This window comes from Delphinus delphis, chromosome 14 (genome assembly GCF_949987515.2).
Source record: "Delphinus delphis chromosome 14, mDelDel1.2, whole genome shotgun sequence".
Classification (NCBI taxonomy): domain Eukaryota; kingdom Metazoa; phylum Chordata; class Mammalia; order Artiodactyla; family Delphinidae; genus Delphinus; species Delphinus delphis.
Genome location: NC_082696.1, coordinates 38,091,835 through 38,110,959, shown reverse-complemented (window position 1 = coordinate 38,110,959; position 19,125 = coordinate 38,091,835). Strand labels below are relative to the sequence as shown.

Genomic DNA, 19,125 nt, shown 5'->3' with positions numbered 1-19,125 from the left:
TAACACTGATTAATAACGTTATATAAGTTCCATATGTACAAGATTATATTTCTACTTCTATATACACTACAGTATGATCGCCACCAAAAATTTAGTTTCTATCCATCACTATCTCTTTTATTCATTTCACCCTCCCCTGCCCTTTTCCACTACTCTGATCTCTGTATCTACATGTTGGGTTTTGCTTGGTTTGGTTTGTTCATTTATTCTGGTTTTCTGTTTGTTTTTTTATATTCTACATATGAGTGAAATCATAAGATACTTGTCTTTGTCTGACTTAATTCACTTAGCCTAATACTCTCAAGATCCATTGATGTTGTCATAAATGGCAAGATTTCATTTTTTATGACTGAGTATTATTCCATTGTGTGTGTGTGTGTGTGTGTGTGTGTGTGTGTGTAAATAATGCTGTGATGAATATTGGGGTCCATGTATCTTCAAATTGGTGTTTCATATTCTTTGTATAAATACCCAGAAGTGGGATAACTGGATCATAGGGTAGCACTAGTTTTCAATTTTTTGAGGAATCTTCATACTGTTTTCCATAGTGGCTACACAGTTACATTCCCATCAGCAGTGCATGAGGGTTCCCCTTTCTCCACATCCTCACCAATACTTGTTATTTCTTGCTTTTTTGATAATAGCTATTCTAACAGGCATGAGGTGATATCTCATTGGGGTTTTAATTTTAATTTCCCTAATAATTAGTGATGTTGAACATCTTTTCAAGTACCTGTTGGCCTTCTATATGCCTTCTTTGGAAAATTTCTATTCAGCTCCTCTGCCCATTTATTAATCTGGGTTTTCTGGTTTTTTGTTGTTGAGGTGTATGAGTTCTTTATATTTTTTTGATATTAACCCTAACTGGATATATGATCTGCAAATATCTTCTCACACTCGGTGGTAGGGCAGGTTGCATTTTCATTTTGTTGATGGTTTCCTTTGCTGTTCAGGAGCTTTCTAGTTTGATGAGTCCCATTTATTTGTTTTTTCTTTTGTTTCCCTTGCCTGAGGAGACACATCCTGAAAGATACTGCTATGACTGATATCAAAGAGCATACTGCCTATATTTTCTTCTAAGAGTTTTATGGTTTCTGGTCTTACATTCAAGGCTTTAATCCACTTTGGGTTCAATTTTTTGAGGAAGGTATGAGGTAATGATCTAGTTTCATTTTTTTTGCATGTGGCTCTCCAGGTTTCTTTGCTCCTTTTTTGTAAAATTTTCCACATATGCGTGGGTTTATTTCTCGGCTCTCAATTACATTGCACTGATCTATGTATCTGTTTTTCTGCCCATACCATGCTGTTTTAATTACTATAACTTTGTAATATAGTTTGAAACCAGTGCATGTGATACCTCCAGCTTTATTCTTTTTTCTTAGGATTGCTTCAGCCATTCAGAATCTTTTGTAGTTCATATACATTTTAGAATTTTTTGTTCTGTCTCTGTGAGAAACATCCTTGGGATTTTGGTTGGGATTGCATTGAATCTGTAAATTGATTTAGATAATATGGACATTTTAGCAATGTTCATTCTTCCAATCCATAAGCACAGAATATACTCACTTTTTTTGACTGTCATTTGCTTGGAGTATCATCTTCCATCCCTTTACTTTAGCCTATGTTTATATTTAGAGCTGAGGTGAGTCTCCCAGGGGTAGGATATAGCTAGGTCTTGTTTTTTAATTCATCCATCCACTCTGTGTGTTTGACTGGTGAATTCAATCCATTGACATTTAGGGTAATTATTTACAGAGGAGGACTTAGTTCTGCCATTTTATCTTTTGTTTTCTGGGTTCCCGCTTTTCCTTGTGTTTCTGTCTGCCATGTGGGTTTGACGGTTTTCTATGATGTTTTGTATCTTCTTTGGATTTCTATCTTTGAGTTTGCTAATTCTCTCTTCCATATCATATTCTCTTTCCCAATGCTTTCTGATGCATTCTTCATCTCATTTATTCAATTCTTCAGCTCCAGAATTTCTGTTTGGCTCCTTTTTAGAGTTTCAATTACTTAAAGTATTCCTTCTGTTCATTAATTTTATTCCTAAGCTCATTGAACTGCCTTTCTGAGCTTTTTTGTAGTTCATTCAGTTTCTTCAATCAGTTAGATTGCAATATTCTGTGACTTTAAGTTTGGTTTCTGGAGAATTATCATTTTCTTTTTGTGATACTGTGTTACTGTGGTTCTTCATGGTGCTTGATGTGTTGTTCCTCTGCCAGTGCGTATGAAGTACTGAATACCATTTTTGTTTGGGTAAAGCTTTTTTTTTTTTTTTTTTTTTAATTCTAAGGATTCTACAGGTTAGAAATTAGAAGGCTTTCTTTTGTTTTCCAGTAGGTGGCACTATAGAACAAGTTTTTGGTTTCTCTCACCTGTGCTGCCTCTGGTTTTATTTGAGAGTCAGCATTTTCTGCCCTCCACCACCTGTATCAGAGGTGTCACCCAGTGCCCTTGTTACTGTTGCTTGTGCCTCTGGGGTAATTGGTACCTTGCTGCTGTTGGTATTGCTGGCACCACCACCTGGGGCATCAGGATGGTGGGTGCTTCTGCCACATCTGGGCTGTCCTGATTTGCAGGCTCCAAGGGGTGGGTGGGGTGCAGTTGGAGTTGCAAGTGCCTCTATATCAGGTATTGTCAGATTTGTGGGCTTCACCACTGCAGGCAGGGAACAGGGGGCTGGAGTCATAGATGGCTCTGTGGCTGGAGGAACTGGGTCCCAGTTATCTATCAGGAGGCTAGAGTCCTATGTATTGCTTCCCTTGCTGCTTTTGGGTTCTCTGGGGCTGCAGGCTTTGCTGCCACAGCCAGGGGGCCACGATTGCAGGGACTGCCTCCACTGTTTCCCCAGTTCTACCTCCTCGATGTGTTCCAGTCCATCCACCTTTAGATGTGCAGATATGCGGAATTCTCTGGCATTCTGATGGGTTGGGCAGAGGCTTATTGTTGAGTTGTTAATATTTCACAGGTTGCAGATTGAAGGGGAGAGACAAGGAAGCATCTTATCTGCTGTGATGCTGACATCGCTTGCTTCATTCTAGGCTCTTATTTCACTATGTTTCCCTCAATTTTCCTTGAGGACTCAATTCTTTCTTTCCCCTTAACACCACTCAACATATGCCCATTAGTTATAGGGGCTTGCCTGGGTAGTGAGGCTTCCATGGAATTGGGGTATGTTAGAATTCTGGTAAAGAGTGGAGAGTGGTAAGGAAATATTGTGCAGTTTGAAATATCACCCATATGACACATACATTACTTCTGGTATATACATCTATAGGATTAGCATGACAAACTATTATTTCCAAGGATGTAAGAATGTAATGTTACCTGCCCAAGGGTTATTGCCTGGGGATGTCAATGACTGAAACAATGGAATAAATCACTGACTGTGGAAGACAAAGTCTTAAATCTTGGATACATATTCAGGTGGAGAGACAGGAAAGAGAGGCTTCTCATCATTTCTCAGACAATGCTAACAACTCAATCTATTCACAAGGCCATCCTTTCCGGCTATCATTTTCCCTGAATCTTACTTGTAGTAAATTTGGAATTATAAACAATATGGTATTATTGTAGCATACAAAGTATCTGAAGATGAAACTGGAAAAGGATATAGGAGCCAGATCTTGGAGGACTCTTACATCATTTTAACAAGTTTGGACTTTATTTTATAAAAAACTGGGAAAAAATAGAGTTTTAAATTAAGTGTGGTTTATTCAGTTTTATGACTTTGATAATATATGTTGAGGGGTTTCTGCTAGGATGAATATTAGTGAAATAAAAATAAATATGTGAGGACAGTGTTTAGATCATTACAGTGGTTCAAGAAAAAGATAATGAAGACTTGAATTAACATGGAAGTCATAGTTATGAATAGGAGGAAGTAAACTCAAGAAATATTTAGGAAACAAAATCAGCAGAACTTGAAGATTCTCTGAATAATCACCTGAAGGCTAGAAAGAGAAAATTAATCACCCTCAGATTTCTAGGGAAGTGGAGGGTGGATTGTGGTTTCACCAATGATAATTAAAAGCAAGCTGGGAAAAGGAAATGAAGAGTATAAGTTAAGACACATTGAATTTAAAGGTGTTTATTTGACATTTGAATATACAAGCCTGAAATTTTCAGGGAAAAGCTCTTTGCCAGAGAAGTCCTGAAATGAAGACATAGAATTGGAGATCTTCAGGATAAAAGGCAGAGTTTTAACCTTGAGAGTGTGCATATCTCACGAAGAGAGGCTATAGAATAAGAAGTTCAGAGGATTAATGATGGAATCTGGGGAACACCAATAATTAAGGGGAAGCAAAGAAAAACACACAAAGAAGTCAGAAATTAAGCTCAGAGAATATGGTGAGAACTAGGAGACTGTTGTCATGCTCACCCAACAGGAGAGACGCTTAGAGAAAAGACAAAGTGGTAAATGCCACTGAGACATCCAGTGTGAGGACTGGAATGGTTCCATTGGTTCAGCAATGATAATGTCTTCAGCATTGGCCATATTATCGGAAGCACAGTAGGAACAGAAGCCTCATCTTTGTGGGAGATAAGAAGCAGTGTTAACACTCCAACATCCAGAAGACCAGCTAAGATACAGAGGAGAGAAAATAGTAGACAGAGATATGGGAATCTAGAAAAAAGTAATTTTAAACTGAGAATAATATTTCCAAAATTAGGAATAAAGTCAATAAGGAGAGGGCTTCCCTGGTGGCACAGTGGTTGAGAGTCCGCCTGCCGATGCAGGGGACACGGGTTCGTGCCCCGGTCCGGGAAGATCCCACATGCCGCGGAGCGGCTGGGCCCATGAGCCATGGCCGCTGAGCCTGCGCGTCCGGAGCCTGTGCTCCGCAAAGGGAGAGGCCACAACAGTGAGAGGCCCGCGTACCGCCAAAAAAAAAAAAAAAAAAAGTCAATAAGGAGAAAGAACATAATGCCACCAAAGAGCATGAATGACTGATCAAGAAGGACCCAAATGGAGAGACTGGTCTTGAGGAGGAGGATAAACACTTTACCTCGGAGATTAAAATAGAAATTGATATAGACTAAACAAGAACCTCAAGCTACTATCCTATTTATCGTTTTATTCCTAACCAATATTCTTCAGCATCAGTGCCTCTATCTTTCACTTCATCATCCCTCAATCAATTTGTCATCATTTAGCTTTTAGTTGTGCCACTCCCCAGAAAATTCTCTTTTGAACATCATTAATAATTATCTAGTTGACAAATCCAGTGACTTGGTGACAACCACTTTGTCACTGAAAGCGTTTATTTTCCTTGGTTACCATGAAATTATAACAATTACATTTTTTTAACCTCTGGTCTTTCTAGTCACTATTTTCTGCTTTTTCTCTTTGACTCTCCTTGCTTTTCTTCCTGCAAATGTTCTCTAGCATTCCATCCCAGACCTGTCCTCTCTCGAGAACAGAGAACATCCCAGACCTGTCCTCTCTCGAGAACAGAATCCATGAAAAGCTCATGGATTCTTACCGTTTCCACCATTAACCCACGCAGAGGACACCCACAGATATATCTCCAGTTCTGTCACTCTCTGGAGCTCTAGTCTGACATTTAGAGCCACCTACTTGCTACTTGCATGTGCCACAGTACTATAATTTAAATATGTCTAAAATTAATCTTGTCTTCTCTCACCAAACTATTTTTATCCTTCTTCTTCATTTTTATGATAAATACCAACAATATTCTTCTAGCACCCAGTCTGAAAACTTATTATTGTCATTAAATACTTTCTGACTTTTCCTCTTCCAAAGCTGGTCGATTGTCAAATTCCACTGAATCTACTTTATAACAGTGCTTATAAAATATCCCTTCTTTCCAATCTCATAACTAATATCAGGTCCTAATGCGCGTTGCCTACATTATTGCCAAAGCTTCCTAACTATCCTGCCCTTTCCTAAAGCAAATACCTGAGTGTTATTTCCTATACTTACAATTTTTCATTGACTCCCTATTGTCCATGCAGTAGAGTCCAATTTAAAAATCAGGCCCCTTTACTGAATTATCAGCACAGGTTGTACTAATTCATACTGTGTTTTTGAGACTCTTGTTATTCCTCATACACATCCTGCAATTTCCCACCACTTTGCCTTCCTCTGTTACCTATGCCCAAGATACCCTTCCAACTAATTATTACATAACAAAATTCTATCTGTTATTTAAGGCTTGACTCTAAAGTCACCTTGTATAATAAATGTTTTGCTTTTCCTCAGGTAAGAATAATTTTTAAACTCCTACGGCTCTTTATCTGTATTTATCTCTTTACCCTGTTGGCTTTCAAACATGAACTATGATAATATGGAAAACCTTTAGCTGATAGCAAAAACTAAGGTCCAAACAACTCAGGGACTCAATAAAGATTCATATTTTTCCCTATCTTTAATTGCTCAAGAATAGTATTAACATCTGAATATTTCCTTAAGTTTTCACATAGTATGTGATCCATAAATACATGTTGAATGAAAGTGAAAATGATTTGAAAGCTGCAAACCAAATATAAAACAGTAAGAGGATTATCATATTGATGATTAAATACTATATATCTCCAAAGAAAATACGACTTAAAAGCAGGCTTAAGATCAAATAATTATACTAGATATAAATTGGCACACTGTAATTAATTTAAAATATTATCTTTTAACTTTGAAAATTTTAAAACAATCAGAAAATCAGTAATTTCCACTTAACATTGCACACATGGTCCCTAATTCAAGCCTCAGTGTAGAACAACAATTTCCAGTATCTTAAAAACAAATAAAGAAAACCCAAATCACTATCTTATTCTACTTACTTAAAAGGGACTAAAAGGTGGACATCTTGTAACATATACGGAGTTTTGTGGAGATTAGGGACTGGTTACTAAATGTATGATGAAGTAATATATATTTTCATGTGTGATTGATTGTCAGTGAGGAGGAGGAGAAATGAAAACTACTTGACCAATGAGAAGCATCTCCTTTGACTTTTATATGTAACTTGTCAAATTGGTAAAGCTCTACCTGAGTTTCAAAATATTTATGATGGCTTTGGAAGGAACACTTGTTTCTGTTCATTCTACAGTTGAGAAGAAATCTAATATGCAGTCATATTTAAATTAATGATTGAGGCATGAGATCTAAGACAAACTAGAGTCAGAGTAATTAATGCCAATAGTTTAATTTCATAAAACGTTATTTCTCTCCTTATATTTCACTCTAAGCCTAGCAATCAGGTCTACTTAATCCCAACCAATATGTCTGGCCTCACTCTAAACTCAGAGACCATTCTTGGTTGAATATTCCAGTGAATTCACTAACTGATGGTTCAATATCAATTCAGTATCTCTGCTCACTCCTATTTGACTTGATTAAACTCCAATTTATGTGTGCTTGTATTTCTGCCCTAATATCTAGGCTCCAAGTGATTCAGAGTCTGTGCATGGGTCACTTACTGGTTATTGAATTTTTCCTTTTTAACTCTGTCTCCAGACCGTCTTCACAATCAAGGATTCCCTGAGGCTCAGTATCTGAAATCTAATTCCAGATGAAACCCATATACTGCTATTTGGACATCCACTGGTCTCACCCATGGCTGAAGATCTTGAACACAATTTTGTCTCACTTTTGTTCTTGCGTTCAACACATATAGATGTCCTGACCTTACATTCACTTACTGGATCCATATACCCTGTATCCATGCCTAGATTGTGACTTCCTCTGAATCTATATTTAGACTCTTAGTCTTGTCATTGATACCATGGCATTATCCATCCTGAAGCACCCAAGTTTTACCCACACATTCCATTTAGTGTTGACAAGAAAAATTGATTTCAAAATAAGACACCATAAAAGAATGAGATATATTAATAGGGACTTCTGATAAATTCATGGCTCTGCTACTTATGGAAAAACTGATACCTAGTAAAAGATGTCAATGAAACATGTATTGTGATAACTTACCTCAAAAATGACATCACACATATATTACATTACTAAGAAAAGAACTATCTAGGAGACAGATTTTATTCCTATCTACTATAAATTCAGAATAATAAATAGAGCTGTATTTGAAAAAGGGAAGCAATTAATCTCAATAATTCAATTGCTTCTAATTAAGTATTATCTTATAGTAGTTTATATTTTCCTTTAAGTATCATTTAATTTTTTGTCTTTCATTAGACATACATGTGTACTAATTTATGCATTAATTTATATAACTAATATATATTAATTTATATTTTAATTTATTAATTAATATATAAACTTATATCCATGTATTCATTTATATCCATATATATGTTGCTTGGGATTGAGAATGTGGATATGTATCATATATATTTTATAACTCCCTATAGTCCTGATATATATTCTCTTATAGAGCAAATGCAATAAAAGATTTTTTAAGGAGAAAAATGTGATGCCATTTTAGTGGCATGTATGTGAAAGGGTACTCCTGTTGTGTGTGTGTGTGTGTGTGTGTGTGTGTGTGTGTGTGTGTGTATGAGTGCATGTTGAGGATAGGGTTGTTAAACTGTGTCTTGAGATTCCTCCAAAGACATTGAATACATTACTGATTTCATTTCTATGTGTAAAACAGAATCACAAATTTCAAAATTGTTCCAGTTTGTTTTGAATAGAGAATATGTAAATGTTTCATCATATTGAATATTTTTAACATGTATTAATGTTCTTAAAGATATTCTTTAGAGTGTCTACTGAGAGGAGTCAATATTCACGTAATAGTTGCTTCTGATTAGACACGACAAGAGGCATAGCTTTGAAAACTTAAATTTAAACTTAAATTTGATACTATTCTTGCACAAAGCAAACACTGTTCATGTAAGTTCTACTAGTCAAAGTTTCGTTTGCTCAAACGCTAACCTTATAGATCAGTATATTGAATATGATGCTCTCCAGATGACTGGGGTCCCATTGAGCTTACACAGCAGCATTTCTTCAATTTTTCAAAACTAAAAGTGGGTTTCCATATCAGTGAAATAGTAAAATCAATAAACAGAGCTCTTCTTAAGCACTAAACAATACATTGAGTTAGCATAAAGAAGTTATAGTCATGACATCTTTTTCTTTAAGCTGCACTTACCTTTTTTAGTTGAGGCAGCACCAACCTCTTCTTTGGCTCGTTCAGTTTCTGTAAATTCAGAGATTGAAAATGAGAAACGGATATCAGACATGTGAGGTCAATATCTTATAGTATTCTAAGTCAGACAAGACTAAAACTGCCCAAAGGATAAAACGTATGTGGCACCTGAGAGCAAAGCAAGCAGCAGAGAAAACCACGCTAGAATAAGCTTGAATTTTTTTGTAACTAATGAACTTCCTTAAATAAAAATGCAGAAATTCTCTTTCAAGATACAATTCTGGTGGTACTAAATTTTATGCTTATATAAGTAGTGACCATAAAAAAGGTGGCTTATTCCACAGAATTACACTGGAATACTAATTTATTAGTTTATAGTCAAATCTTAAATAATGCATAAATTGTGGGGAAGAGCACTTGAAAAGACTTCTTTGTTTAGCCTTTAACTATGGGGAGGGCAAGCCATAATTGACCTCAATCAATTTGCTTTATAATATAAAATATTAGCCATAATGTTACAGAAAATTCCATTTGCATATTGCTTTGAAGAGAGAGAAAAAGAAAAAAATTGAAAAAGGCCAAAATGGCTTCTGGAGTTTCTCTGAATATCTAGTGTGGAAGACAGGAAGATAGGAGAGCTCTTCCAAAAATATAATCTGAAATGCTGGTCCTAGTGCAAAATGTTAGACCTCAAATCAAGGCTAATTAAAGTGGAAGTTTCTTTGATCCATACGAAAATTAGAAAATGACAATGAGCTGGTAAATTTTTACAAAGTTTATTTACTCATTTTATTAGCTTTTGATTATTCAAGGCTGTTGCCCTTGGACACCTGTATTTGTATTTTTAGTTTTATTCTTACTAGTACATGTGTATAGTCCCTGTTACTCATATGCACTCACTCAGCAGCTGAGGCTCTAGGAACAACCAGTAAACAGGGGTCTTCATGCCCCCTTGTCCTCCCTGTGCCATAGACCTTGGGCTGTGAGAGAGATCAGATGTCAGGAGACCTTCACATCACTTTCAGGTTTTAATTTCACAATATTAGATACCACAAGCTTCACTGTTTGAGCTCAGGCAAGAAGTCATGTAAATAAGACTTCTTCAGGCTGTTTCAAGACCTGGAGCTCCAGGACTAAGCAGATCCCTGGATGTTATATAGCTTTGAGGAAAGACTTTAGACCAGTGGTTCTCAAAATTGGCATGCATCAGAGTCACTCAGGAGGGCTGTTAAAACACAGATACGGGCCTGATTCAGTAAGTCTGGGGCACGTCCTAAGAATTTACATTTCTAGCCAGTTCCCAGGTGACGCTTATGCTGCTGGTCTTGGCCATATTTTGGAAACTAATTACCACACTTCCCCTAATACACAATCAGGACTAATGTCCCTGAAATCCCCAAACTTGTTAGCCTCAGGTACTACCATGAGCCTAGGCTTCCAGCAGAAAACAGTCTATATGGCTTCGTATTTCTCCTAAAAACAGACTCTTTTCCAAAGTCCTTCCACTGAGTCATCTCTATCATAGCACACATCCCTAAATGCTCAGCCTCTTCTCAAAATGTGCACTTGACTTTCTTCCTTTAACCAAACTAGTTCCCTAAGGACACTACATCCCCTACAAATGGTTTTCCAAAATAGAGACAGTTTATTTTTCCCCTATATACCAAAGGGTCTGGAGGTGATGTATATTTACTTCTTCTTTTTAACTAAATTAATAAATGATGTTTATGACTTCTCCTTACTTCTTATTACTTCTGATGGATTGTTATCTCCTTGCTTCCTCCAAATCTCAGTTCTTTTGAAGTCCACAGTATCAGGTTGCACCGGCTCTGTCTTGCTCTATTGCTGCCATTAACCAGCATTATGCCTGTGTCCCATTAATTATTGAATATTTCTATACATAGTTATCTGCTCCACTATTACTACTGTGATTTTTCATTAGGAACCACTCTCAACCCAGGCTTCACACTAGACCAAGCTGGGGAGTTTTTATAAGCCTGTGAGATTCAGACGTAGTAGATCTGGGGAGGACTACAGAGCTTTGAGATTCTGAGTTAATGAGTCTGGGATAAGGTAGGCCTGGCTATCTGTCTATTTGTAAGCTTGTCAAGATACTCTATTATTTAACCAGGATTGGGAGTCACTTATAGACACAATCCATACAACCATGGGATCTCTCATTTCCTTGACCTTCTCACTTTTGAAAACTGGAGACCCCACTTCTCTGATCACTACCAAAAGTATCTTGGACTTTTTCTTTGCTGCCAAGACTTTGATTTCAAAATTCCTATTCCCTGCCACCACTCTTCCTGTTATAGTTCACTTACTCACGAACCTTCTCTAAGTAGTTTCTGACCCCATCAATACTTTCATTCCTTTGACCTTACCAGTTTCTCAATGCTCCAGATCTCCCTTATGTCCTCACTTTTCTTCTTTCAAGCTTATATTTAAATAAACCATGGTTAAATCATTCACTTATTGTTTGTTTCCATAGTCATCTGGTATATTAAGTTTCTAGGGCAGCCTTTAAGTTATTAGGTGGCTAAAAACAACAGAAATTTCTTCTTTCACAGTTCTGGAGGCTAGAAGTCCAGCACTAAAGTGTTGCCAAGGCCCTCTGAAACTTGCTCTGAAGGCTCTTGGGAAGAATCCTTCCTTGCCTCTTCCTAGCTTCTGTTGGTTGCCAGCAATCTTCGGCATTCCTTGACTTGTAGCTGCATCACTGCAGTTTCTCCCATTATGTTCATACGGCTGCCTTCCTTCTGAATATGTCTGTGTCTCTAAATCTCCCTCTCTTTAAAAGGGCATCAGTCATTGGATTTAGGGCCCATTCTAATCCAGTATAGCCTCATCTTACCATGATTACACCACTAAAGACCATTTTTTGAAATAAGCTTGCATTCACAGGTACTGTACTAGTTAGGATTTCAACATATCTTTTGAGGGGATGCAATTCTATCCACTACATGTGCCAAAACAGCAAACCTACTCTATGCCTGCCACCTGAGCCGCCATCCAAACTGCAGGAAGGCCCTCATCTGCTGCAGATCTGACTTCAAATGTCTAGTCACAGTGTGTAACAGAGTGCCCAGCACTGATCAGCAATACTACCACAGACCTAGTGAAGTTACTTTCTCATTTTTCTAGTCAAGTGGTTCATGAATACCCCTCCTTTCTCAAACTTCCAACATCCTGTAACATAAAAGCAAGTTGCTGTTGGGATCTTCATAGAGAAAGTAGAAGCAGACTAGGCTATCTCATCTTTTCACCACCTCACCAGCACATACCAGCACCATTCGTCTTCTTTCCAGACCCATAGGATCATCATTCCCTATTTAATACCAATTCCTCCAAATTTGCCCTGCATCCCAACTCCTTTTGCATAGACAATGACGTTACTCTTGCAAGTACTGCCTCTCTCTGCTACTTCATCTGCTTTCCACTTCACTGATGCTTTCACATCAGCTCAGAAACACAAAATGTCACCGTTTATAACTTCAGACCACCACGGCCTTCACTCCTACGTGTCCCCTACCTCAACTACCTCATCTCTCTGTGGTCCACCATGGTCTCCAGAGAGCTGCTATACTCCGTGTCACCACTTCTATCTTCTCATTCTCTATTTTTTAAGATTGTTTCATTGTGAAAGATATAATATAAATGAAAGGCATAAAGGTGTATAACATATGTGATAACATATGTACATATTTTAATGAATGGCAATAAAAAATGCACATCTTTGTAACCCCCTGTAAACTTAAGTAATAAAATATCACCAAAGACTTTGAAACCTCTTACTTGTCCTATTACCACTGCATACCTCTCTCTTCATCTCAGAATTATCACTGTCCTATATTTTGTATTAATAATTTCTTTATTTTCCTGTACATTTTTTATTACATGAATTTACCTCTAAACAAAGCTAAGGACATTTTTCACAGATTGAATTATATTGTTTAGTGATATAACTATATAAATTGACTTATACTTTTTAATTCTTATAATTTGCTTCCTTTAAAACGTGTGCTGAGACTCAGTGTTAAAACTGTTTAACAAGATGGCCATTAGACTTGGGTAGCTTTAGTGCCTTTGGTGGTCTACCTAAACAAACCAAAGCCAGAGTCAACTAGATTTATCTCAAATCTGAGTGATACTCAAAAGCAATTATCATAAGCTAAACAAACTAAATTATTTAGTTATTTAGCCAAATGACTAATTTTCCCAAATAAGACAATATATGTTATAGTCAGTTAAATATATATTTTTGCTTTGCTTCCATGTATTCTCTATAAAAACCTTTGCCCTACCCCCCAATGGTGGAGTGCCCCTCATCATTTATCGGTTTTGTTACTGCCCTATTTGATTCATTGTTTACTTAAATAAATTGTTTAACTTTTTATACAAGCCACGTTGATATGAGGAACTGTAGTTGATTGATTTAACTGCTGTATAGTATTCCACTTGTACGTATTCTACAAATTATGTATCCATTTTCCTGCCAATGGACACTAGGTCATGTCCTGTATGTGTTATAAAATAACGCTGCTATGAATATTCCTGTATATGAATCCTGGTGTAATGTGCAAGAATTTTCTTAGAAGTGAAATTGCTAGGACATAGCATGTGTCTCTGTTTAACTTCACTAGATAAAAGCCATATTTTTCCCCAAAATTTTACACTAACACTGTATGTGAGAGTTTCTATTGCTTCATATCATCACCATCACCAGAATGAACATTTTTCTCCATTTTTGGTCAATTTGATATATGTAAAATAGTATTGTGGTTTTAAGTACATTTTCATTATTACTAAGAGGTTAAATATTTTTGATATGTCTATAGGCAATTTGTGTCTTGTTTTGTTTTCTTTTTGATCCTAACATATCTTTTGCTCATTTTTTCTATGCATTAGTCTATCAAGTTCTTTCTCTTTTTGTTTTTTATTTTTAGAGTTACTTATTTTTCATTACTAACCTCTAGTTACTTATATATGCTACAAATACCTTTTCCAAAATTGTAACTTGTCTTTTATCTCTTTATGGCATCTATTGATGAGTTTTAAATTTTACTGTAATCATTTTAGTACATTAGATTTTTTGTTTACAGCTTGAGTTTATATATATAATTTTTATGATCCAACCATACTTCAAGAAAATATATACATGTATCTTCCTATACTTTTTTCTTTAAATTAATGGCTTGTTTTATTTTTACCATTTAAGTCCCTGAACCATCTGGAGTTGATATTTTGGAATTGTACAAAGTAGGAATAAATTACATTTTTTTTTATTTTGGCAATGAATACCAACTACATCAGCAACATTTTAAGATAATCTCTCTATTCTCTAATTATTGAAATGGCTGCTTTTTCTTATATCAGATTTTTGCTCAAGTGGAATCATTTTAGGTCTCTTTTTGTTCCTGTTTGTCCTTTGGAAAACTTGTTTAGATCTGCACCAATACCATGCTCCCTTGAAAACACAGTATCATGACACTGTTTTATTAATAAGACTCAGGTCACAAAGTACTTGTCTCAATAGTCATACTTCATACTTATTTTGCTGTACTCATTATTATATTTTCACAATATTAAAATTTATTCCTGATTTTCTATTTGAAATTCTCTCTTCCTCCTCTCTACTTCCTAATGTCTAAACTGAACTCAGATTCTACTTCTGCAAGTTCTCATCTATATAGCTTGGATCTCTTTGAACCAAACTTGATAAATGTTCTTAAGCTCCAAATCATGACATTTTTCCAATTTTGTGCTGGCACTCAGTACACCAACCTTGGCTCTATACGTGGGATTGAACAAGAAGCACATCTTGGCCTAACATCTAAGTCAGTCCCAGGTTTCTCACAGTCTAGTTTTCCTGGCACTTAAACCTCCCCAAACCATCCCCTGGCATTGTATCAGTACTATTTTGAGTTCATTCAGTCAGCATCATCTGTGATTTGGGTAGTGATCATATAATTTATTATCCAAACTAAGCAGGTGAAAGAAGGTGTTAGTAATAATTATTCCAGAATAATATGAATAAACCCAGATTTCCCTAAACAACTGAGATACCTGTCATATATGTCATCCAACCTGTGGTCTAGACACACACCCCTGATATCAGATCTACTAGTTCAGGCCCATAGATCTTTCCCCCCAGCAATTTCCATGACAGAATATTTAAACTATGTCGAAAAAGCCATGCCACTTTCTAACTAACATAAGCTGTCCCCAAATAGTCTTCTAACATCATAAAACTAAATAAATCCAAAGGGGTTTTATTTTTAAATTCTGCATACTGGCTTCTCCTGAATGATCTGACATATATTACTAGATCAAGAGATAGATATGTGACTCACAAATTTAGGTATTGAAATGTAGTTAAGGTGATAAGCAGAGTCAGGCCTGGTGGCTGAGCGTACCACAAAAATCTAGTGTAGTGTTAAAACCAAGGAATGAAAAATGCCTGACCATTGTCATTTAATTCAAATTTAGGCCCACAATTAAAAATAACTAGACTTTGGCCTCTGACCTGGTCTTTGGTGTCTTTTTCACTCAGAATTCAAACTGACCACAGGTTGGTCAAACATGCACATGGAATGCATGATCAAAGCCCTATGGTCCTCGATATGAGGAACGAAGTAATGTATGGTAGTGCTTCCCAAGGTTTTGAGGAATACTGGTCCTTGAAGTGTTCTTTGGAAAAAAGAGGGTGATGTGGTCAAATATATTTGCTAAGCACTGTCTACTACATTCCCTCTTGATTCACCAAGAGGAGTGTTAAAGATCTGAAATGCCTGTGAGTCTTGGTCCTCCTCCTCCTTGGAAATGACTAATCATATCATCAACCCCTCTGTCTCTATCCAATGTGGCGGTGGGGGTGAGGGAGTGTGTGTGCAGTGGACTGCAGGGAGAACTGGGTGTGTTGAGGCATTTCTGTACACAGGATGATAAAGGAATCTGTGTTGACTTGCGGAAATAGTAAATCTAGATTTGGCATCTCTATTGGTCAAAGGCACTCTTCCTCCATCCCCATAATCCCTGACAAATAACTTTACAAGTGGAGTCATTAAGTGCCCTCTGTAGTGCTTGCTACATCATTGAACATGAAGGGCTTCCCTTTTCTTCAAGCTCATGGTACCATGAGAACATCCACCCTGTACTGATACAGTTCCCAAACTAGTCTGTGTCCTCTAGTGTTTTTCTTACAGTGATTTTGGTTTCTTAAGACCTAGAGCAAACAGTTCCACACCACAAATTCAATTCACATTCTTGTTATCTCTTTAACTGAGTGCTAAAGACAAATTACCTTTTACTTTTTCCATGGGCTTGCTCTAGTCCTGTCAATTTCACCTATCCTTTTTAATTCAATACCATGAAATTGTATCACATAAATACTTAATTTATGTTAATTAAACTATACATCTCACTCTCTCATTTGCTCTCATAATTTAAGATAATGTAAAATCATATCCTAAATATTCAGGTTATACACACAAAACTATGTGTCCTTACTATGTGGGTGACAGAAGGAATTTTCAAGAGCATTTGTAATGATATGCCTTAGGCATTAACTTTATAAATAGCTCACTGTATATAAAAGCTATGTAAATATTCTTCTGTTGTATGATTTCAAGACCAAAAAAAACCAGTTCTTATTTGGGGAAATGGATGGTCACATTGCTAGCAGAGATTTTAAACAATTTATGAATTATCTCTAACTTTTGTACTGGGAGATAATGCCCATGTCAAGTCCAAATCGTTCAACCATACAAGGGATTGAATATTAATTCTTTTGAAACCTTTATACTGGGTCTAAGATGATTTGGCAACCTAAATTTGTTAATTTCCTGCAAAAGATGCTGATCTCTTCAAAACTTGATTGGAGAGTGTTTCATAGATAGCAGAACTTACAGGGTTTTTTTTTTTTATTGCAAATGAATATTTTTATCTAAATGTCACATTTTTCTAGGAAGAAAATTTTCATTTTCAGAGTAATCTTCAATCTAGAGTCCTCTACCAGTTCTGCCAAATTATCGGTTTTGTTTTATATATTTTCTTGATTATGCATTTCTACAGACTAAGTATTAGCATACTAAATGCTCTGTAATATGAAGTTCTAATCAGCTTATATTCAACTAAAAATTGTCATGAAAATATAACTGGAATTTTAGATTCATGTTACACCTTTCCTTAAGGTCTACAATGTCTACGTAAACATTTCCAACTGCAATTTTTTTTAAAAGACACCAAGCTACTCAATATTATATTTTCCAATTTTTTTCTGATATATTCACCAATGATATACCCTGTCTCAAAAATCTGACAATAAATAAAACATGCATTTGTTTTTTGTATTAGTACCATCACTAATACTTATGCAACTCTAAATCAAAAGGAAAATGTAAACATATTTACATAATGCACAGAAATGAGGTTTGATCTTAAATCTTATATACAAAGCTTAGAGAAGCTAAAAGAATATTTTTTCTAAACTCAAATATACGCCATTATGCCTAAATTTTCATGAATGGCCATCTGTTAGATACTTCATTGAATTGAGAAATACCAACAAAGAAAAAAGCATTTATCCTTTAACGTATTGTCAAAGCCACTAATGATGCAAATGCCATGGTATACTATAGTTGTCAGTCAATATTTATTCTAAATCTGAGGATAGAAGTCTTAAAAGAAAATTGTGATATTGCAAGAGCAGTACTTAAAATTGTTGGGGCTTTCCTTTTCATTAAAGACACAATAACTTTCATAGTAGACAAATTATGTTGCCTCCTGGTTTGATCAAGTGATTAATCACTAGGAAAATTTTCTAATGTGTTTAAGAAACTGAAAACATCACTTATCATTCTGCAAAATGGGAAACAAAAATATAAACAACTCAAAAAAGAGGTTATGACCTGGACAAATTAACATTTACAAGTGAAAGCTCTATAGATAAATTTTAATAAGAATTGATTCACAGAAAAGACAAGGTTGAATAATTATGCATATCTGTTTAACACAACAAATAATCAGAGCAAGAAACATTTGATAAGTCAGCCTAAAATATTAGCATTAGCACTGTCTATAGCAGAAGTTAAATGAGTAAGCTGCTGAAATATGCTTTTTGTTTTCTCAAGTTTTAGTCAACATACTTGCTTTAACTTGTTTTTCACTTGGAGCTGTTAAGGACAAGAAATAATAAGGTCTAAGTCAGTTACAAGTCTCCTTGGGTCTCTCTCTAAAATAGTTTTCTAAAATAGTTTTTTTTTTTTTTCAAAAAAACTATATTATAACCTTGGAAACTAAAGAAAAATGTAGGTCTCAGGAAGAAAAAATACAACGTTGTGCCATTTTCTTTGATAAACTTTAAATATATGCCATGAACCATAGATTTCTTTTCTGATATTCATATAACTTCTCCCAACACAGAATGCTCATTCACGACTCATTCATTTTGTTTTCCATTTTAAATTATTTAAGAATCTGATTGGTTTTATATATATGCCAATGCAGTTTCCTTAAAGTCTACAAAATGGTATGAAAGGAAGGAAGTGAATCGATAAATTATCCAATTGTTTCAATTTTAAAAACATAGTGAATTACAGCTAAGTTGCTACACTGTAATCACACCATGAAATGAACAGATAATGATTTCAAGAAATTTAAATTATTGTATTTTGTCAAATTTAATATTGGATAATAATGTTTAGCTATTAAAACTCTTAAAACTATTCTATCAAACATTTAGAGAGGAGCTAACAGCCATCCTTCGCAAACTCCTCCAAAAATTGCAGACAAAGGAACACTCCCAAACTCATTCTACGAGGCCACCATCACCCTGATACCAAAACCAGACAAAGATGTCACAAAGAAAGAAAATTACAGACCAATATCACTGTGGAATATAGATGCAAAAATCCTCAAAAAAGACTAGCAAACAGAATCCAACAACACATTAAAAGGATTATACACAAAGATCAAGTAGGAGTTATCCCAGGGATGGAAGGATTCTTCAATATACACAAATAAATCAAAGTGATAC

General features: G+C 35.7%; 1 protein-coding gene across 1 annotated transcript in view; it reads right to left on the bottom strand.

Moving 5' to 3' along the window:
- The window catches only part of TRDN (triadin), a 380,477-nt gene that overhangs the window by 104,389 nt on the left and 256,963 nt on the right, over positions 1-19,125 (bottom strand). The window contains exons 19-20 of the mRNA XM_069541367.1: positions 18,236-18,262; positions 9,090-9,137 (exon numbers count right to left, since the gene is read on the bottom strand). Coding sequence (XP_069397468.1) covers positions 9,090-9,137; positions 18,236-18,262 — 75 coding nt within the window. The remainder of the gene's footprint in view (positions 1-9,089; positions 9,138-18,235; positions 18,263-19,125) is intronic.